Source organism: Pollicipes pollicipes, unplaced genomic scaffold (assembly GCF_011947565.3).
Source record: "Pollicipes pollicipes isolate AB1234 unplaced genomic scaffold, Ppol_2.1 Scaffold_5620;HRSCAF=6650_pilon_pilon_pilon, whole genome shotgun sequence".
NCBI lineage: Eukaryota > Metazoa > Arthropoda > Thecostraca > Pollicipedomorpha > Pollicipedidae > Pollicipes > Pollicipes pollicipes.
Genome location: NW_023596721.1, coordinates 8,787 through 31,191, shown reverse-complemented (window position 1 = coordinate 31,191; position 22,405 = coordinate 8,787). Strand labels below are relative to the sequence as shown.

Below are 22,405 nucleotides of genomic sequence, written 5' to 3'. Positions count from 1 at the left end.
CGAGCGGACCAGCGGGCTCAGGTCAGCATTGCTCAGTCATGCGCGTGATGTTATCAAAGCGGACTTCCCACGGCTGCTAACACACTCGGACCCCCGCTAACACGCGACGGCGGCACATACGCACTGTGAGCCTGGCGCCCTGGCGTCCGCCTCCGACACTAACAGTTGCGGCCGCGTCCGCCAGGCTGCTCTTCGGTCTGGTGATGGCCGGCCTGGTACGTGACGCCGCTGTTCCGGCTGGAGGACATCTCGTTCCCGCTCAGCTACTACGGGCTCATCCTGGCCGTGTTCGTGCTGCATCAGGTCACGCTTTACTCCATGTTCGTGTCGGTGATGGCGCTCTTCGCCCGCATCTCCGACCCGGCCATGGACGGCACGTACATGACGCTGCTCAACACTGTCACCAACCTGGGTGAGCAGCCGAGGCGGCGCCGTGGTCCCAGCCCGGGCCGTCAGGTGCTGGGGGTTGGCTCGAGCGGCGCCATTGGACGCCCTCTGATGCAGGGAGGGTTGGTTAACGTTCTGGGGTTTGTTTACGTAAGCCGCAGCTCGGAGCGGTATTATGTTGCTGTTCCCTCTTATGCTGGGTACTGCAGTACTTGTAATGCCCGTTGTGACGTATTTACTCGTCTAGCCTTTCCTGGCAGCTAAACCTGTATTGGTTGGCATTGTCATCATGTAATCAACCGGGCTTGAGGCCTTTGTCGCGACTGCCGTCAAATGAGTGTCGCGATGACTCGCCATGTGGCGTATATGAGACTTCATTGTCTTCGGCTTCCGTTTGGGGGACCGGGGTTCGAATCCAGGTTGTGTCATTGCCCTGAGAGCCGTCCCGCTGAACAAGCGTGATGTGCATCATATTTGCGTTAGGGTGTGATCATGTTTCCGGGATCCACGTATCAATCAACTTCCCACGGCGCCACACCGTCACCGCCGTCCGTCCCCGGCCCACATCGGTACCCCTCCCCGGCTGTCGCCCGTTGGACCCGTCCATCCCGTCTGTGGCAGGTGCGCCGCACCTTTGTGACGCGTGCGCCTTAAGCTGGCTGACCGCTCCTCTCGGACCCCGAAAGGTGCCGCAACTGGCCGGCCACGCTCATGCTCTGGATGGTGGACCGGCTGACCTGGAGGGCCTGCGCCGGCGGCGGCGGTGGGGGTGGCCCTTGCGGTAGTGACCAGGTGAGACCCGCTCCAGCCCACTCCGTCCCGCTCCCGGCAGACGGGCCGTGTGGGGAAAAGCGACCCGGCTGACGCAATGCGGCGTTACGGACGTGCTTGCGACGCGCGGCCACCGTGGCTGCGTGTTGGCGGACGGTGACTGCTGTCTGTTGTGGGCTTTCCGCCATGGATACGTGGCGTCCCCATGCTGCTGTTGAAGTGGAAAAGTATCAAATTGTGAAAGCATGTATGCCGAGTTAATTCTTGTGACCGATCATGCCTGTGCTCTTGCTTATGTGACCGCGTCCTCGTCTACGCATCCGTTCAAACCCGGGCACGGAAACGCGTGGAATGCTTTGGTTTGCGGATTGTCCGGCACATCTAGCTATCTCTCGTTGGATGCAACGGCCACACGCGTGGTATGGCCACCGACCCGCACCTGCCCCGCCGGCTCTCGGTAACCACAAGGAGGGCGCGCTGGAAATGTCCACCCGTTCTCTGTACGGCTGTCGTACCGCACCGCTGTATGGTCGACATGGCATGCGAGCCAGCGAACGGATAAGTGACGTGCCACTGCGGTGAGAGCTTTTCCAAGACATAGCCGCGCGCTCATGGCCCGTTCAAACCCAGGACGGGCGGTGCAAGTCATTCGCACTACAGTCATGGTGTTGGATGTCTGCAGATGTCATGGTTTGCGACGTAGTTTACAGACATTGATGGCCGTCAGGGTCCAAACTTTTACACTTGGTCCCCTAGTTTGTGTAACTGGTGAGATGAATCCCTTCGGAGGCCGAGGATGAACGGTTTGCCCACTGTTCAGAATGAGTGTCGTAAAGACTGCTGTCCATTGTTGACATACCGTCGGCCCTCGTAACCTGCCATAGCCTCTGCAGGGTCAACACGCTGTTCGCAAAACCTGCCAAATCGGAACCCCCCCCCCCCCTCCCCCCCCCGCCACTAGCAGCTCACCCCACTCCAAGTCGTGTCAGGCCAACCTGTCCATGGCCCGCTCGACCCGGGCTCGTCGCCGCGGCCAGCCCGCCCCCGCCCCCGTCGCCGGCGCCTCAGCGACACCCGCCGTCTGCCCGGCAGGACTGCGGAGAGGGCGGCTCGTGCCTCGTTAGTATGGACGGCTATGTGGAGAGCGCCGCCTGCGTCTGTCTCGGCTTCCTCTGGCTGCTCTGGGGCCGTCGCCGCCTGCTCGCCCTGCAGGCGCTCGACATGTCGGCCTGGAGGTGTCGGAAGGCCACCGTGTGACGTCAGCGCCGGTTAGGTTTGTGATGACGCCTGACATGTCGACCTGGTGTCGGAAGGCCACCATGTGACGTCGGCTGGCGGTGGGACTCATCCCGCCGGCCCGCCGCCTCCAACACCAACACCGCAGCGCGGCGTCGGGGCTGGCGTTCAGCGTGGCAGCCCTGGCGTCGGTTGCGGGTCGGCGCCACCGCAGGGCCATGCGCCGAACGGAGCCAACCCGTCCGTGAGTTGCAGCACAAACGGGCCGGCCGGCGGTGCCACGCGGGAGCTCGGGGTGCAGTTGGGGCCGTCGACCGAAGCCAGTGTTTCCCGCTCTACCTGGCCCCGTCGGTCAGTGGATAGGACCGCGAGGCTGGTCGCGGGTGTCGTTTGTTCGTGAAGTGTTTGCTGTTGATTCCTGGTGCTCAAGTGAAGTGTTGATTCCTGGTGCTCAAGAGTTGGTGGAGGCTTTATTTGTTAGTAACAACTGATGCATGTTGTGTTGCATTCCAAGGGTTCACGCGCTGGTGAAAGCCTTTTTTTGGGAAACCGCACGGGCAACCGCAACAGGTTTGTCTTGTTTTTGTCGTGGAGTGATGCGCCCCACTACAGCACTGACAATATCATTGGCTTCCCGGCGCCTCGTATTGCATATAATGTGTTCGAAGGATATGATGCATCACCTGCGATCAGGGGAGGGGGCAGGTAGCTAAAGGAGGGTTACTTTATGACGAGCGCCCTACGCGCTCAACAAATGTGCGTCGTATTCGGCCTGTTCAGTGGGATACTTTGTTCATTCATTTGCAAGACAATGACGTCCTTCTCGCGCTGGATAAGTGCAGTGCGTAAAGTTTTGTTTCCAGTAAGACGTTTACAGAGTCGGGTCGAAGCGGGTAGTGATACATTAACGCAATTCGTTGTCGTTGATCGCGATTTTAGGTCGTCGATCGCGTTGATCGCCTTCAATTTCGTCGTGTTAGGGAAGTGTTTGCTAATTTACAGTCTTCCGGGCCCCCTGGACCGCGAGTTGTGATGCTTGGTGTCGGAAAGCGAGCAGGGACCACGTGCGTTGGACGTCACTTCGTGTCGGCGCGGCCACGAGCAGCTGCTGATTTCGGCCGGGCCACCCAGTGCAACATATCTCAGCTCGTCGACCACCGCGGCCGCGGCCCTCGCGACCCCCAGCCGGGACAGCTAGTCCTTGGAAACCTCGTTGAACGTGTCACTTTCGCACTACCCTCTGAAACAATGAGCGCTCCGGAGGGCGCAACAGCACCCGCATCTTCCGTGTATCTGTTCCGCTTAAAACAGTGCCTACACAACGATGTGTATATAAATGATGGCACACGAACATCTTGGTGCATATGCACATCGCACAAACACGTATAAAATGATGACTATGAGACGCTGTCGTGCGCAGCGAGGAAGCAAAACTCAAAGGAAGTCGCCGGTTCGACTGAAACTAGCCTAATAAAACATGTTAAAATGCGCTTCTTAAAAACATCCGGGGATGAACGGCATTCCCGTTCCGCCCGTTACCAGCCCCCACCTCCTGCCACTGGTCCGCCGACACAACGTAGCCCCTTCTGCGTCTGCTGGAAAGCACGCCCAACAACCCACCGTTCATCTCCCACAGATAGCGCCGCCGGCTCCCACGCAATCCACGGCAACCTCTTTCCCCATCCGGTGCGCGCTGCCCGCGGTCTACCCGGCCGCGCCGCTTCATACGGCAGATGCCGGCCGCGCAGCCCTGGCACAGGCTGAGATCGTGCTGCTGTTGCGGCTGACCGAAGCGGCGCTGCTGGCCGGACGGCGGCACCACGCGCGGCAGATCCGGGTACAGCTTGCTGGTGACCTGGACGTACAGCTCCAGCAACACCTGGATGAGGAGGGGGGGTGACGGTGAGACGGGTCGGCTTGGCGCCTGACGGATCACAGAGCCTTAATCGGGAAGCGGCTCGCCTGCTGCCAGTCTCCTTGCCACGCGGAGTCATCCAAGAGCACGCTACATATGTGCTATCCACAGACCAGTCAAACACGCTTGTGCCAGAAATATGAAAAACGCCCGGCTCGCTGAGCGTCGAAATATCCGACGATCTGCAAACATGCGACATAAGTTCGAGTGAAATCAAGCCAGCATTGCTGAGTGCGGAATCTGCGCTCCCCTGACCCTACTCAATCACTAAAGCCGGGCGGAAAGCCCCAGCGGGACCGTCCCTCTCGGCCCAGGCAGCTGCGGAGGAGCGGCCCTCCGGCGGCTCGGGCGCCACCTTCCTAGGTCAGTTCCCCGCCAGCGTCGCCAACCGCCCGACCCAGCGGAGCTCTCCGACCACGCGCCGGCGCCGTCTCCTCTCGCGCGAACGCCCACCGCGGCGGCAGCGAGCTGGAGGCAGGAGCGGGGCGGCGCCACGCCCGCCGTCCCGTGCTGAGAAGCGCCGCACCGGGACATCCTGCTGGCGGGCTGACCCCGGCGCGTGGTGCCGCGTCACGGCACGCCTCCGGAGAGGCCGGCGGACTCGAGCGTGGGGGGGGGGGGCCGCCCCCCCCCCCCCGCCCAGGTACGCCCCGCGTGGGTAGCGGCACCCGGCGCGGGGGCGGATGCCGCGACCCGGACGGTCCGGTTTCCCACGCTGGGTTTGCCAGGGGGAAAGCGGCTCGACGGCTCGCGCTCGGCGGAGCCCGAGGCCAGGCATGGTGCGGATTGGGAGCCTGCTCGCCAAACGGACCGGGCCGGCGCGCGAGCGTTCCACCGGCGCCGTGTGCTGACCTGCTCCAACGTGGGGAAAACCAGCGCCGACCGGCCACCGTTCAACGAACCGGCCGGCGAGACGCCGCTGCCGCCGCCGCCCCCGCCGGTTCCGGCTGCGGCCGGGATGAGCGGTTGGCGGCGGCAGGGCCATCGCACGAGGCGCGCGGGGGCGGCCGGCAGGAAGCCTGCCGCCGACGCAGGGGACAGCCGCAACGGTCGCGCCCACTCACCCGTCGGACCCTCGTCCGGGTACCACATCGGTTTGGCGTAGCCCACGCCGTCGTCCTCGTCGCCCGCGGCGGCGGCTGCGGCAGCTCCCGCTGGCTCGGCGGCGGGGGCGGCGGCGGTGGCGGCTGGCTGTGGCTCGGTAGCCGCGCTCTGGCCGGCGGCGGTGGTCGCAGTGGCAGAGACGCGCTCGCGCAGCCGCTGGCGCACGCACACGGAGCACTTCTGGCCAAACAGCTGAAAGAAGACGGTGCCCGCGCCCGATCCTTTGCGCAAAAAGTACTGGAAGGACACCTGGCCATGGATTGACGTCCATTTGTTGCCGCACCGGTCCTGCGGACAAACGGCGGCATCAGACGAGCCCACGCTGCGACCGCTCCCATACGACAAAAGGGCACCATGGCGCGAAGGTGGCAACACGCTTCCAGAACATTACAGATCGCGCACAGTCGCACACTCTGGGATCCCGTCTGAGTGCAGCACCGTCAATACGCCCTCTCACGCATGCATCCCGCCTCAGCATACAAGACAAGCCGCGGCGTCTTCGTTGCACATCGAAGGCCGCGCCGCGCTGCGGCCTGCAGCCCGCGCCACAGGCCCACGCGGAGCCGGGCTCCAGCCGCGGCCTCGCGCCGACAGGCACACTCACACAGCGGAATCGGATCTTGGCGGACGTGCTGTAGCACCGCCAGATGCGGTCGGGCTTCGGCGTGGACGGCGGCTGCGGCACCAGCGCCCAGTGATGGCCCGTCTGGTTGAAGAGCTCGGCGAAACTGGTCACCCACACCACATACATGCCACTGGAAAACGGTACAAACACGTGTCAGTCACGCCATCACGGCAGAGAGCCGACGAAAAGGTCAGATAGGAAAGGATACGGATCCGGCGAACGGCTCGATATTTGCTTTTTCATGGCCGATCCCGGAGCTGGATTCATCTTGATTCCGGAATAAGCCAGCAGGTGTTTGCTTTCGGAGTGCAAAATCCGACAAATGCCAACACGGCAGGACGTATCGAGCTCATCAGTGGTTGCAAGTGTTCCGGATGCGCTTAAGCAAGTCGGCGCACACCACTGTTCACTCTCACACACGCGTGATCCGCGGAGTCATATTTTCACGGTTATAGATTAATGTCCACGGCGCCGGATGTCCGGACATGTAATATACGACGTGCGAAGTTTCCAACGTGGGCGGCACGACTGCCCCGCACCGGGACGTGCAGGGATTTGATAGGAATTTTTCGTTGTCACGTATCCGATGAATCTTCCTTAAGCTGAGTGTATAGCATTCGTAGCGAGCCATCAAGGTGACGGACCTCCCGGCCTGTCGGTCCATTGCTGACCAATCGCTCGTTGGCATGATGACGTCACAGCGTGTGACGTCACGCGCGCTACGTCACACGAATTACCAATGCAATCTACGGGGAGCGTGCCGCGCGCCCGGCGACCAGCCGGCTCAACCACGGGCCCGATCGGTCGCGTCGCTCACGGGGCGCCTCCGCGGTGCCCCTCGACCGCAAAATCGGCCGGCGTCGAACCGCTCTGCACGATCAGACCGACCGCAGAACTCTGCCGTCGCCCGGCGGCCATCAGGTGCGGACGGCGCCGGAAGCCGCCTGTTATCCGGCCGTTAGCGTGGCGGACGCCGCAGCTGTCGCCGACACGAACGCCTCAATCAGCGAGGCGACCGCCGCGACCCCGCGCCGATCGCGGACAAAACCGCAAGAACCGCAGCACCGGCCGCCGGAAAGGCGATCGCGCTCACCGCAGGCCGCATTGATCATCAGCCAAGTGCCGACACGGGCGGCCGCGGCCGGTGAGGAGCGTCCCCAGCTGGCCGTCCGTGACCGGTGCGCGGGCTCCGCTCCGGCTCCGGCCGGACATGCCCTGGCCGTCGCTACCGCATCACGCCTTCCGGTCGCACCACGCCGGCCGCCGACGGCGGAGGGCGGAGGGCGGCCGGCCTGCGGGCGGACGCGCCGGGTGCCAGGCCAAAGGCACCGGCGCGTCCAGGAGACACACACAGCCACTGCCTGGGGCCGCACTAGGCGCCCTCGAGACGCCTGCCAGCCTGGCGCCCACCAATTGGTCACAGCCCTCAGGGCTACGCCGACACGCGGATCCGCAGGCCATTCCTTTGAGCTGTGTCACATATACGAGGCCCTGCAGCCTGCCTCACGTCCGGCGGCGGCGACCGGCAGCAGCGCGGGCATCCCCACATGGCGTACAGGCTCCGCACCCACCAGCGGCGTCTGGCCGACATCGGCCGGCGCGGCCGACGCTGTGGCGGCCTGTTGCTACGCGCCTCACTAAGCCCCGACACGACCGCAGGACTCGGTCAGCAATAGCGTAAATACGGCCAGGACCGGAACGATAACATCTCCGTGCCGTCGGCCGCCCACCGGCTCGCAGAACTCCCATGCCAAGACGGCTGCCCCAACCACTAAAGATAACGAGCGCGCGACAGCCGGCAAGGCGAGGCTCGGGATGGCACAGCGCCGGCGGCGCACGCGGCGGGCCGGCCGGGCGTGTGCGGACCGGGGACCGGTTTCGCCGGCGCTCCGGCGCTCCGGCCTGGCCCGACCCGTCCCGACCCGGCCGGCACAGTCGCGACAGGCCCACAGAAGCGGCGGAGACTCGGTAGCCTTGCTGGGATGGTCGGGTCAGGTGCCAGAGGGCTGACTGGCTGCGGCAGGGGACCTAAGCTGGGTTCCGTCTGGTACCGGGCAGCTGGTTGGTTGGATCAGGGGACATAGGCTGGTTTGGGCCAGATGTCGGAGGACTGGTTGATTGGGTCAGAAGACATAGCCCTCGATTCAGCAGCCGCAATCCTAGCGCGGCGCTGGAAGCTTCGGAGCCGACATCATCAGGAGCGTGTCATCTACAGAGAGGACATCTCTCAAGAAAGGGCGTAGCGTCAGCTGGTCCGGTGCACTCGGGGAACGAACCGGCACTGGAATAACTTTTACGAAATCGGGTGCTCCGCTAAATCTTACGTAACATATCTGCGAGCATCCAAACATAACAAAATATTCTTCCAAAACCTCACCGCCGCAGAGGCAAAGGTCTATGTTCACGGCATTGCAATCGTAGCACGGGGTTCGAATGCGGAAAATAGCCGACAACATCTTCACACACACTGGCTAAGCAAAGATCAGAGCAATCAATGATACATTAGATGAAATATTCGATGTTTCCGTAGCACTGATGGCAATGAGCGAACACTGACCAAAAACATCTAAACCCAAAACGCACGGCGGGTTGAACGCAACATATTCCGAAGCTGTTCAACTATTATGAAAAACAAATGATTAGCCAATCGAACTGCCACACTTACTACCACAGCATAAGCATCTATGCATAAGCTTCTAGAAACACAGAGACAGTGAGATGACCAATCCTTCAGACACCCATATCCAAGCACCGGACATACCGTATGTATGCCACAGACTGCTGGGAACACCGGCCGCTAAGCCCGAAAGGCCCCGCTGACCCGCACCGGGCACGAGGCTGGAAACCACGGTACCAAGGACATCAATGCTATCATTCAAGCTGCCACATTCCAACCCTGGTTACAGTGCTGTGCTGAGGGCTGTCTGCAACACAAACGGATAAGTTCGAGTGTGGGGCTGCAAACTAACTTACCGACGGCTGGCTGGCATTAGGGCTTTCCGACGCGTCGGCTGCGCAGTCATCTCGTGCCTTTCGCTTTCTAAAGGACATCGGCGTTCAAATTACCAAACAGCAAGTTTGCTCCGCGCTTATGTTGTCGTGCAGGCTGCTAGAATCACGACCATGACGACGTTGGAAGTATTAAGCCCAGGACTAAGACTGAGAGCCTACCATGACCTCGGAACATATCATCCGGCGGAGGGAGGGGGGGGGGGGGGCTCACCGCAGGTCATGCACCATGTACGTTCGGAACCTTTCGGCTTAGCTGTCTGCCATGAACACCGCTGGAAGCACTAGTATTTTATAGATCACGCGATGATTGCTTGATATCTCGTCTTGAAAAGTACCTTCTGGTGTCCTGAAGGTCGGCTATTTCCACCATACAAATTACGTTATATTTTAAGCCAGGGGTTGATAACGCCAGACGGCGTTGATCAAGCCAAAACCATGCGATAGCATAGGTAATGACCAATGTACCACAGGAAAGATGCCCGTGGTTACAGTGTGCGTCAGGGAAACAAGACGTACGGGGTTCGATTTCTCGTGGTGCCTGCCCTTCCTGCCAGGCTGAGAAACAGGCCACGCCATGCCTCAGTTGCTGGTTGCGTCGTTAAGACGATTATGATATTTGGGCTTTCGGCCACTTCTACTAGCGGTAATTTTATGGCCCCTTAAGTGTCACATATTCTCTATGTACTCGGTGCTTACGAGTGTTACGCGCGAAGCGTGCTGTTCACCACGCTTCTCGAGTTAGATAAGAGCTCGCGCCGTACTCTGAACGGCTGAGTACATGAAGTAAGTCCGGCTATTTTATAAGATCTAGGACTACTTAAAGCAAGTAAAGAACCCCGTAAGGCCAAGTCGTAAAGCCCTCCTCCCCCCGCCCAACAACGCAATATACCACGCGACTACAAAAGCGACATGTTATCTTGACGGGGCAAAAGCGTCACCCCTTTGTGTAGAACGGGTTCGCCAATGTCCTGCAGCGGCGTCGCGCCCGGATCTTTCGTCTTGCGCCTGACGCCTTCAATCGCCCGCTAACGTGCTACCTCGCACCTGCGTCAAATCCAAGCACATCCTCCACGCTTGGCTCACAGTCCCGCACAACGCTAGCCACGCCCGCATGCCTTAACGCGGTGGCAGCGCGGCAAGAAATAACGTTCTTGATTGCGGCCTTTGCCGGCTTAGTTAAGCCGTTCCCCTGGACGGATTGGCGGCGGCGCTGTTAAAAACGGTTACGTAATGGACGCACCGATTGACACAATATCGTCGGATCACATTTCCAGTTTCTTTTCGCGGTAATGGCTTTGTTGGGTGGTGACTTTCTTGCCGCTTGGGTACGCTGTTGCTATGCCACCTGGCTGTAGCCAGCCTATCGTATGGTATGGCGGCGGTCTGTTGCCGACCTATCCTTTATGGTATGGCGGCCTGCAGCTGACCCATCCTGCGGTATGGTATGGCGGCCTACTGTGACCGGTCGTGCGCACTGGTGGCCGAGGTAAGCACGTCCGTCTCCGTATGGAGACATGGGTTTCGCGCCGCCATCAGCCACCTTTCGCACGCCGGGCTTCGGCCAGGGTCTGGCACCGGCGTCCACCAACGACTTCAGTGTGCCCCTCATGACGTGGCTGAGACCGCGTCCGCGTGACATGCCATTCGAGACGCGGGAAACTGGTCCACGTAAGCCAATGTTTACACAACGATTACTATGCAATCGCTGTGTACGCGTCGACCGCCACGCCATCATCTCGGGCGGCCAAACAAATGTTTAACATGACACACTGTCTGGCTCTTTCTTCTTAACTATAGTTGGAAACCGGCATCACCGCGCTTAAGATCTATTTTGGTATCATAGAAATGCCAATGTCAGGACAGTTTGGTGCCCGTTATCTGAACATCATTACCTGTGTTAGCAAAAGAGCAGTGTCCCACCTTTTGCGGCATGCTTCAAAAACATACATTGGTGAAACCTAAGGACTCATTACGTGTAATAAACACACTGGGTAGTGTCCCCGCAGCACCAGCAATATGTAATGGGGACATTGAAAGAGCGAACGGAAAGCCCTGCCCTTCTGAATCCCTAGGCCTTTCAGCCTAAGTCATTCAACTTCTATCATTCCATGAGCCGAGCGGCGACCAAGGCCGAGGCAAATACAATTGTCCAGTCATTCATATCTGGCGTTCGAGAGCACGACTTCCAGATATAATGGCCAACACTTGGCTGTCGGTCAATAGTGTGCGCGGTATGACGACGTAAGTAATGACGCATTGAAGAGCATATTTACTCAAAATAGAAATTGTCATCTGGAGCAGCCCTTTTCATTAATAAGTTTACCGATAGTGAGCTTATATCATATAAAATAATTGCTTCAATACATTCAAGTGTGGAACACTCCAGTTAAGGAACGCCGCTTATTTTTGTTTTGTCTTTTCGAAGGTGGCGGCTACAAACGCCACTTCACGCACGGACTGTATTCAGTCCATTTGGTAGCCCCAAAGCGCCGCCTCATTCTGCGGACAATCGCAGTTGTCGTGCCTGCCGTCGTCATGACGACGATATCTGACGAGGGCCGTTGTCAGGTCATAAGTACTGGGGGAACCGCTGAGCTATTTTAACTCGCACGTGCGAGCCTGCGGACTTTAAGTGGGGTCCAGACAGTCTAATGGAAAACGTCGGATGAAAAAGTCGAACAGCATAAGTCGGCTGCAGAAGTCGAATCAGAAAAAGCTGAGATAAAAGACGAATCGTAAAACGTCGAAAGATAAAGCCAAAATTGATTAAGTGAACAGGGATACCAACTAAACACTTCAAAGTCGATCGCAAAAGTCGAATCGGAAAAAGTCAAGGGACAACATAAGGACAGAGATAAAAGTCGAATCGTCAACAAAATCGAATACAAAAACTCGGGACTACAAGTCGACAGGGAGATGAATAAGTGTAAAGCTAACTTAAGAACACACACATTGGAAAAAGGCAGGCAAATGAAAAACATCACTTCCTTAGTGGTGAGCGGGCCGTGCAATGAGATCGCCCCTTTAAGAACTGACAAAATAAACATTACGGTCGTAAAGGTTGTGCCTCTAGTACCAAGATATTGTCGATTTCAGCAAACCAGGTTTACAAACAGCACGCGAATTACAAAGCCAAGCTTACAGTACCTTGGAGCACATGAGACCTCCGCCGCCTCCAACCGCGCTAGGTTATTTGACCTATATTTTAAACAGATGTGCTGGTAGTCGTCAGGTTTCAGAGCTCTTCAAACGGCACAAACACACTCCGAAGCCTGAGGTACAATCGGACCTTAGCACAAAGCGGCTATGCGAGAATGCCACCCATGCCCAGCCCTTTCCTAGGCATGCCAGTGCCACAGGCAAAAGGAATATGGCGGTTGGTCCTTCCGAGAACATTTCCAGCTCCGTGGTTTCTAAAACGAGAAACACTGGCGTTCCAGCAATATATACACACAGGTACTCGTTACAACGGGCCAACTAAAAACAACACTTCCAGCACCATGACAGCAATGTTTCCCCTTCCCATCGCAACCGAAAAATGCGTGCTCCCTTTCCCGATTGGTGTGCGACATCACACGAAAAGACAAGTAAGCCAGAAAAAAAATCCAGCGACGCAATAAATATCCTAATCGCGATTTAAACTCTGGTCCTTCCAAGAGCTTCGGTGAAATGCCTGTTCGCCAGCTCAAGACCCAGAAATCCAGTCGTCGCAGAACCGGTGTGGCACACAACACCCAGAACTGACGCGCCACTCAACACTGGGAATCGCTTGCATGACTGGGACCGCTTTCACAATGGTCCGGTCTGCAGTTTTCCCACGGTCGGACATCTTATTCGCGGGAAAAGGCGTCAAATTAAGCTCTGGCCAAAAAAAGGCCGCGCCTGCCCCCCCCCCCTCCCCCCCCCATCGGTAACCGGACCGGCGGGGGGCCGGACACGCGGCGTCCACTGCGGGCCCCCGACCGGCCGCACCACACCGTTTTCAGCGTTCTCATTAATCAGGCCGTGTATCTAGTCGCGTGAGGTCCCAGAGCTGTCCAGTCGTCGCGGGCTGCTGTCCAGGTGCCGCATGTCCTCACCCACGGCTATGTTAATTGGCCAGGCATGGATGCGGCGTCCCCTGATCTCATGAGTGGATGCGCGACATCGCCAGGACTCCGTAGCTCCCAGAGCAGTGGTCCGTGACGAAGTAGGGTCTTACTCTGCAAATATCTGCCGTTCAGAGGCCAAAAAGCATCGCATAAAGCAAGCAAGCATAAAATACCGCCTCGGCCATGCGCCTTCGGACGGCGAATATAGCTGGGTGATTTTGCATCCATGACAGCATGAATTCGCGCGGTTAAAGGGAGAGTCCGAAACGGAGGAAGGTTTCTTTGGCAGAGAGGATGACTGATTTCGAAACCTCGGGAACGAGGGCTGTAAACCTGGACCACCTATGCCACCATCGCGACGTAGGCGATACCGCGAGTCTCAAGAGGATATTCATCACGACACACACGCCAGTACTCCAACTGGCATTACTTCTGCGCTTCTCATGTGGGACCTACCCGCTTACTCTGATCCGAGCAGCGAGCTGAAAACGAAGATGGGGTCGCCTTCTCCCCGCTGCATAACGTTACAAGTACACAACAAGTACGGGTACGTTATAAGTACGCAGACCAGTCCAAAACAAAGCACCTATGATGATGAGCCTTCCCAGTCAATTTATACGTGGAAATGTAAAACAAGTCCGACGTCACTTTCTGCCCGCCGTGATTAAGGACGGAAGCTTCCGAGCCATAAATTAGTTCAACCGCACTGCGCTGAAGACCGAGTATGGCGTCCGGGACAATCAGGTAACTGATACACGAGTATGGCGTCCGGGACAATCTGGTAACTGATACACGAGTATGGCGTCCGGGACAATCAAGTTAGCTGATACGAGTACGGCGTCCGCGAATATCAGGCTGATACGAGTATGGTGTCCGGGGCAATCAGGCTAACTGATACGAGTACGGTGTCCGCGACAATCAGGTTGATACGAGTGTGGCGTCCGGGGCAATCGGGCCATCTGATACGTGTGTAGCGTCCGGGGCAATCAGGTTGATACGAGTGTGGCGTCCGGTACGATCAGGCCATCTCATACGTGTATAGCGTCCGGGGCAATCATGCTAACTGATACGAGTATGGTGTCTGGGACAGTCAGGTCAGCTGAAACGAGTATGGCGTCCGGGGCAACCAGGCAATCTGATACGTGTGTAGCGTCCGGGGCAATCGGGCCATCTGATACGTGTGCAGCGTCCGGGGCGATCATGTTGATACGAGTATGCCGTCCGGGACAGTCAGGTCAGCTGATACGTGTATGGCGTCCGGGGCAATCAAGTTGATACGGGTATGGCTTCCGGGACAGTCAGGTCAACTGATACGAGTATGGCAGTATGGCGTCCGGGACAGTCAGATCAACTGATACGCTTGGGACAGTCTGAAATGACGATGACAACGAAGAACTGTAGGCGGATGCCATCTCCAGCTCGGACCCGACTGGACCCGACTGGACATATGTACCGATGTGTACCCGCGGCCTGCGACACCACGGTAAACCACAGCGGGCCCGAGCCCCCTCTCCCTCCAGCTCCGCGCGGGAAAGCCACGGCGCGACACGCAACGGAAGGAAGTAACGCAAGGTGGAAGTACTTTGAACAATGCACCCCTTTAGATAAGCACAATTACAAGATGGCCATGACTGCATTATTCCTCGCAACATGAAACAGTAAAGGAAAGCATTCAGAGCCATGCATCATTCGCTCATCCATTACAGCCATCGTTCATTCATTCGATAACTGCTTTTTGAAAAATCACTTAAATGGACTTTGGCACACCTTTCAAAACGACCACGTCATTTTACCACAAAGTTTATCACAACTTATCACAGCGTACGGCATGACCCTTCACAGGCACTCGTAAAATTGGTGTTATTTGGGCCCTCAAACGAGTGAGGTAATGGCAGTTTTGAACAAAACTACTCTGTACTAGCTCTGATGGTCAACGATTTTCGGTATCTCCTTAGAGGGCCTTGGCCACTTTCCCGACGTCATTCTAGGCCCCTTTGCTGCAACGTCCAAATCAACCCCAAAGTCCGCAAAGGACGATGGAAGATGGCAATAAATAGCTTATGCTGGAAAAATATCACGAAGCATTTGCTCTTCCCCTTCCCCCGTTTTGCTCTCGGGCGGCCCTCGCATTCAACATCCAGTCAGTTTACTCTGCATACATATCGCCGCTTCCTACTTCCTCGTTCATATGGCCAAATGGCTTCGTGTGAAAAGGGAAAAAAACAGAAGTGAGGATACCGGAAGATACCGAGGATGAGACATCGCACTGTGCGTCAAAATATGCAAATAGGAGCGCTCGAGATCCTTCGGCGCGCTCGGGGTGAGGCACGCGGTGGCACTCCCGCTTGACGATTCCCTGGCCAAACGTGACTCGCTGTCTTCGGGCGGCCGGTTTTCTCAAACGGCGGCACCACTAGCTCTGACATATCTACTTAACGATGGCACAACGCCTAGAAAAGGCTGCGGTCAGGGTGGCGACCGCATTAGATTGTATCATCGCCGGGCCTCCCACACAAGCCAACCTTCCCCAACCCAGTTACAGAGTTCCGCGATGACACGGCAGCTGTCCGTGGAACCGCTCAACAGACGCTACGTTTATCTAATCATCTCGCCGCTTCTTAGCTCTAGTTCTGCTTACATCGGCTTACTTTCGCCAGTAGTGCATGTTATGGGTAGCCCCATGTGTTCCGCTTACGTTTGTGTCCGTTACTGAACCACTTCCATTACAGGAGCGGCGGCATTTGCACTTTTCAGTTCCAACCCCGGGAACTTTGCTTGAAACGCGAAGTCATATGATCAGGGGCGCGGTCAGTCTTGGTGAAGGGGCCGCAGCCGGGGGAGGAAGGGGAGGCGTACAGGGTTGACAAAAGGCCCTGCTGGTGAAAGACATTCTCGATCCGCCTTCGCCCCCACCCCCCACCCCCCGCCACGAACACAAGAACACTGGATAACGCACTGGATTTCAAGAGGGCATGACTCGATTTTTAAAATTATTTTCGCTCACTGAAACAGAAGCAAAAGGACGCCGGAAGATGTTAATCTTTTCAGTTTGCAATCATTAACTGACGGAACCAGGCCGACAGCAGCCCGGAGGTGCTTTTCACTTCACAACGGTTCGGCCGACTCATCTCAGCAGGGGACATGTCACTCAGGGGCTTCGACGGCACTTTTCTGGAACATGCAGCGATATTTGTGTTGTTTATTGGCGTATTCCACGCTCCGACCGCCGGGGTCATTTGGCGCCCAATACAGCGGTATTGAGAAAGCCGTAAAGGCACCGAATGTAGATGGAGTTGTAGTCACACATTTTTATTAACATGGCCTATTCATTATCGTCCAGGAATGATCAACCTGCCTTCAGAATGGGTAGGGAAAAATTGTGCAATATAGGTCTGACGACGCGCGCTCGTATACATGAGCAAAACCTTGACGTCCCGTGCTGCAGCCATCGGCCGCGCAGTGTCGGCCCGGCCACTATCATCAAGTAAAGGCGGAGTCTCTATTTTCGTGCTGCTGAAACTGTCGATCTGTTGAGAGGAAAACCCCAAAATCGTATAGGTGAAATACACGTCCTAGCCTTATCTTTGGATGATAATGATGATTCGGGCTTTGAGGCGCGCTGACTGCAATGATCAAATGGCGCCCAGCTTATCCAGCTTATCTTTGAATGGTGCGAATTGATGCTTAACGACTTTCGGAATCATTATTCCACGACGGCCGTCCTCGCGCGCTCGGCGCCAACCGCAGTCCAATGCAGCGGCCAACGCCGCTCGGTTTGTTGGAAACCACAGCCCCGGTCACCGGTGTCCTTACCCCCCCCCCCCCCCCCCTCTGATTGCGAGTGCGCTGGCACAAAACGTGATTTGTTTCTCATCTTGATTCTGAAAAAAGGCTAGACGTACCCCTGCAATATGAGTTGGCCCTTTTCATTTGACCTTATTTTGATCTCACTGAACACTATGGAAACCCCATACATTTTGCAGGCAAGCGGCGCCCTGAAAAGCACTAGGGAACACATAAGCTTTCGCAGCCAGGGGCTGAAGGACCGTTCTGTCCCACGCAGGACGCTAACTGGCTGCCATGCTGGCGATGCGGGGTCACCTGGTCGATCTAGAAGCCCTTAGAGGAATCAGCCGCGCATCGGGCAACTCCCTGGCTCGGGAGGCCCTCTGATCCGAGCCACTGGCTCCGGATGAACGTAAGGGTTTTCTTGAGGCAAAAATATTATTTGTTCGAAGCTGTGCAGTCCAGTGATAAGCAAAAAGACTCCAGTTCGGCTTTCCGAGCCGCTGGCTGAGATTGGATGAAGAGTACTGCACTTCGGTACTGGAGACCTTGATACCAGGCAATTCCATCGTCTCATTGTGGACTCTCGCTGTACGTTCTTTAAGTCCCTCGCATTGTCCGAGGGTGCCGACCAACGCGACAGGCCCTCTGGCATTTGGGGTCCCGTCCCCGACCCTGTTCAGCAAATATTCCCCTGGCCGACTCGGGGCCGCTGTTAGGAACTGTGAACACCAACCGAAACGGGGCCCGTTCAGTGCCCGTTCGAAACAGGGCCCTCAGGCTCGGACCGATACGGAGCCGACTGTTCGGTGCTAGAGATACGTTACCGTTAAAGCAGCCCTCTTCGACTCAAGGGCCCCGGATCGGCGCAAAGAGCCTTCTCATTGACATTTGAAAGCCCCGCTCAGCTAAAAAAAAAAACCGGAACACGGCTCCTGCGTGGCCCTTGGTCTCCCGGGCCCCGGGCTCTCAAATCGGGCACTTCCTCGCTGGTCGCGAGCGGCCTTTCGGGCACCTCAGGATCTAAGGAATTAGGGGGGGGGGGGCTCCTGTGCCCTTGCCTACTCCACTGCCTGTGATGCCCAGAAATCACCCTGTTTCGAAACAAGAAACCCCAACATCCTGCCATTCGAAGCAAACTGTCCGTCGAGGGCGTAGAAAGAGGAATCCAAAATTTGACCCGGACGGATGCCGCCACCTGGGAACATCGCAGAGCGCGTCACTAGATGGCAGCACACGCACGGCCAGCCCCATGCGGCAGCACACAGCACGCCGCATGTTCATATGGAAAGACCGTGCATACGTAAAATGCAATTGTTGGCACGCGAATGTTTTAAATAGTTCGTTACGTGTCGAAACAGACGCAAAATCTCATCCTAAACGTTGTACGGGCAAATGTTCGCATCGGTTTACGGAGCGCATGGAGAAGTCGTTTAAGCAAAGGGTTTTAAAAATTATATTGACACCCACGGCTGAATTCACAATGAACGAACTTCGTGAGCAAATCTTTGCACATGATATTTGGTACATACGTGAAGGAACCGTATTCGCCAAAAATCCTTTGAGAGTCAAATTCGGGCGCATGGCCCGATTCGCAAACGACCACGGATGAACAGCCACAGGAGGAAGATCGCAGCCAGAGGAAGGTCGCACGCCCCTCCCCCCCCCCCCATACCCCCGCCCTCCGGTATCGCGGGCCCGCAGTGACACTTCATCCGAGGCCCCATGCAAAGGACGATCTATATGCGAACTTACATTGTGCATCTGCATACAAACTTTTGCGCACGTACATGCTTTTATCACACATTTACCTCTGCCGAGCATTTGTGCGAGAACTTAGGGTACTTGTTTATTATATCGGCCAACAAACCTTTTCGTACGGGCTCCCGTCATACGAAACTTTTGTGACTTTCCCCATTTAGAACTTTTGCGCACGCACACATTTTCATTATTGAGTATTTCCCGACGAACATTTCACCATGCCGCCTTCAACCCATGCATCCTTTACCTTAGTAATTAAGACCTTCGTTCATTCAACCCGACGAACTTGAGACATGCTAAATCTATACCACAAACTCATACCAACATGGTCTACATAGTTTTGTCAGGAACCCCGCCGCCCGTGAGACCACATGACCCGCCATATTGGTGCAGCACTGGCGGCCATATAGGTGGCAGCACTTACTATTCCACCTGGGAGCCGAACTCCTGGATGGGTACACAGACGTGCAGCACGCCGGCGGGGTCCTTCACATAGAGCACGCATATCGGGCCTGGGAAGGCGGGCTCCACCGTATAGGACTCGTGCCGCACGTGCACAGCCACCAAGCCGTTGTCTGAAAGGGACGAATCAAGGTCACAGGCACGCCGGCCACAATAAGGGGTAGTGTAATGAGCGTTCGTTGCTTCGGCGACTCGATTGGAAAATGTATTGCCTGCAAGAGGCACTGCGTGTACTGCGAAAGGTCGGAAGGTGCGTGGACGGAATCGGGCCGAGGCGAAATGGTCTATTGTGGAAACGTTATCTACGAGCATACACCGATTTCCAAGAAACGTCAAAAGCCAACCACTATTCGTTCCACCGCAGAAACATTTCAGCATCACCACAGCAAGTGCAAAAGCTATACTTCATGTTTTTGAAGCATAAGACTAGACACCAGTGTTGAAGGAAAACCCACGACGCACAGTAGAGACAAAATAGCAAACGCTTTTTAAGCGGCGTGTAATTGATCGGCCCAATATTATCATCGTTGTTACGCACAAAGAAAGCTTGATTATTACAATTGACGTTCGTTTGCTAGTAGTTAGGTGACATCATGGCTGGTCCAAAGATGGTCACCTACTTAAAGCAACCAAACCACCTTGGACAGGTAGCACATCACCCTTGGGCCGTACCCTCCATTTACCAAGATCGTGGCGAACGGAGCACGTGTTGACGTGCTGTCCTTCGGAGAACATATGCATGTTATTTAGGTGCGAGTACACCTGCCGCACATATCAGGCCACAACGGTTTGGCTGCTCTCTGACCCTGTACTCTGATCCTCGCCAACACCAACGTCAACAGAGCACGGCACTGAGACAATGCCACCGCCAGCGTCTTCCTCAAATTTAACATAAGTTGCCCTGGCGGTGCTGCCTTCGCATGCTGCGTTTCAAGGGCTTGTCCAGGTCGAAACGAAAGGCGGTCATTACTTTTACGCTCGCTTCTCTATCTCGCTTCCCAATCAATTTTAATTTACCTATGCCTGTACGTCAGGAGGCCGAGCGAGTGAAAGTCCCAGTTAGAATTTAAGCAGAAGCAATGAATAGCTCCGATTAAAACAGAAACAAAATTAATTTGACAACCAGGACGGTCAATTCCATTACACACCCTGATCACACCCTGATCATCAACTGAAGAAGCCAGCCGGAAAGGCCAGTTCATCACCAAAAGGCTGAGTCGTCACCATTGCTGCCAGTTAAAATCTGCTATAGTAACCGACCAGACATGGGGGCTACAACCACCGATACGGGCGGAAGGGCAATGACAAGGACAAGGACAAGGACACGGACAAGGGGTGCAAGGGCAAGGGCAACGGCAACGGCAAGGGTAAGGGCAGTGGCGAGGGCAACGGCAACGGCAACGGCAAGGGTAGGGGCAACGGCAACGGCAAGGGCAATGGCGAGGGCAAAGGCAGGGACATGGGCAAGGCAACAATCACCACAATTGACTAAGATCAGAGGCCCTGAAGGGCCAGCCCCCGTCCGGTCGTAAAGTTCATGACTGGCCAGACCCTTCTTTTGTCTCATTGTGGACCATTTCACCGAGAACATTTCCATTCCATGCCAGGCAACGAGGAACTCGACCAACGCAAATGGCTATCTCACTTCCCCGTTCCCGTCCTGTTCTTTTTCAGCAAATGTGTCTCTGGTCGACTAGGAGCCCCTTGCCGACACAGGCTCCCCTGTAAATCACTTTGAGCCTTGATACAGCGAGTCACCTTGTTCCAGGGGTCCCGGTCAACGCAGGAGGCCTTCAGTAACAAATGCGGACACTGGCCATGTCACTGCTCCGTAAATGGAACTCCAGTGTTCAAGCCGACTAAGAGCCAACCGTTCAGCATCGGTGGTCTCGGATTTAGAAGACACCTTTGTCGTTAGGGGGACCCTCTCACATGCGCGACGAGTCCCTTTGGCTGACCTTTGAGGGCACGGCCTCCGCCCCGGGTCGTTCCTCGGCCAGCCCTCAGGGTCCTCCAATCGGGCCCGTGATAATCCCGAAGGTCGCTCAAGGCCTAGCGGAAGATGTGTCCTGCGCCCCCTCCCCCCGCCCGCCCCGCCCCCGACCCACCAGCTGGTTACGCCCCTGGATGTGTAGGTAAGTACGAAACTCAATGCTAGTCAGCGAGTCGCTCTTACATCGCAACTCCAAGGTGAATAATGACGTCTGTGTCCCAAACCATTCCTAATGTGATGCTTGTTTGGTTTAACATGCGGTTGTTATTTAACTGGTGGGCTGAATTTCCTATACTCTGGTGCAAATTTTTGATTTCCCACTATATCTTGGTGGTTTGCTTCACCCATTTGGTGGAGGCTCAGCCACTCTGGTGAGCTTTTCTTTCTAGGCATTTCCTTGGTGTATTTGGTGACGTAAGTAGGTATTATAGTGAGCGACTTCGTAAAATCGGTGGTGAGAACCACTGTATTGACTAATCCGATCGGTAATGAAGTGTTTATTTTGCTTGTGATTCATCAAATCTGGTAGAAGTGGCCATTTTGGTCACTTCCACATCTCCAGGGCGGGGGTACACAGGATGGCGTGTACTGGGCGTAGTAGTATCGGGGTTTTCGGGGGTGTCGACTGCGGCGGTCACTTAATATCCACACCTTTGTCTCCGAAATTCATTCAATCCATCTTCCCCCCATCATGTAACATTCCGGAGCTGACATCGGCGCCACGCCAACTCCAGCGCAGCTCTCCTCCAGACCACATTTCGTGTCACGGCGCAGCACCGCGGCCGGCAGGCATCGGGTTCCAACGCGGAGTCGACAGCCGCCGCCCGTCCTCGCCAACTGAGAGCCCAATAGCCATACGAGAGGACCGCTTACAGGACAGCGTCACGTTCCGCCGGCGTGACCCGACGCCGAACGACTCGCTCCAGACAGACCTCCCTACCCCCACCCCACCCCGCCGAATGGGAGCATTCGCTTACAACTGGCTTGTCTGCCGTAAACCCAACGAAGTGGGCTGAACCAGCCGTTCTAGTCGCGCAACAGGTCAGAAACAGGCCACGTTTCACGCCGCGTGTCGTCGGACTGTATCCCACTCGAACTGCAATCGCTTTGCATGTCGCAATGGGAACGAAGTGACGGGCGACAGCGCCGATCGCAATTCGCGGCGCCCGTTCCACGTGCGGTCGGGTCCCGGCTGGCACCGCCCCTGCTCTAGAGTGGGGTCGTCCGCGTTTCTGATCGCCGCCCGGCGCCTCACGGCCACC

At 56.5% G+C, this 22,405-nt stretch overlaps 2 protein-coding genes across 2 annotated transcripts; one reads left to right on the top strand and one right to left on the bottom strand.

Moving 5' to 3' along the window:
* Positions 1 to 221: 221 nt before the first annotated feature.
* Positions 222 to 2,456, top strand: LOC119102116 (acetyl-coenzyme A transporter 1-like). Its single transcript, XM_037225471.1, has 3 exons — positions 222 to 412; positions 1,074 to 1,179; positions 2,251 to 2,456. The coding sequence occupies exons 2-3, from the start codon at positions 1,099 to 1,101 to the stop codon at positions 2,413 to 2,415; spliced, it is 246 nt and encodes an 81-aa protein (XP_037081366.1). The 5' UTR covers positions 222 to 412; positions 1,074 to 1,098; the 3' UTR covers positions 2,416 to 2,456.
* Positions 2,457 to 3,616: 1,160 nt separating this feature from the next.
* Positions 3,617 to 20,417, bottom strand: LOC119102117 (receptor-transporting protein 4-like). Its single transcript, XM_037225472.1, has 6 exons — positions 20,411 to 20,417; positions 19,113 to 19,263; positions 6,018 to 6,168; positions 5,531 to 5,701; positions 4,103 to 4,273; positions 3,617 to 3,634 (listed from the first exon to the last, which is right to left on the bottom strand). Exons 1-6 carry the CDS (start codon positions 20,415 to 20,417, stop codon positions 3,617 to 3,619), a joined length of 669 nt encoding a protein of 222 aa, XP_037081367.1.
* Positions 20,418 to 22,405: the final 1,988 nt, after the last annotated feature.

Excerpts from the sequence above, each read along its gene's own strand:
- LOC119102116 (XM_037225471.1), top strand. The coding sequence starts at position 1,099 with ATGCTCTGGATGGTGGACCGGCTGACCTGGAGGGCCTGCGCCGGCGGC. Across the intron at positions 1,180-2,250 it reads GCCCTTGCGGTAGTGACCAG|GACTGCGGAGAGGGCGGCTC; the intron begins GTGAGACCCGCT and ends TCTGCCCGGCAG.
- LOC119102117 (XM_037225472.1), bottom strand. Across the intron at positions 5,702-6,017 it reads CCAAGATCCGATTCCGCTGT|GACCGGTGCGGCAACAAATG; the intron begins GTGAGTGTGCCT and ends GTTTGTCCGCAG. Across the intron at positions 4,274-5,530 it reads CTGCCACTGCGACCACCGCC|GTGTTGCTGGAGCTGTACGT; the intron begins GCCGGCCAGAGC and ends CTCCTCATCCAG.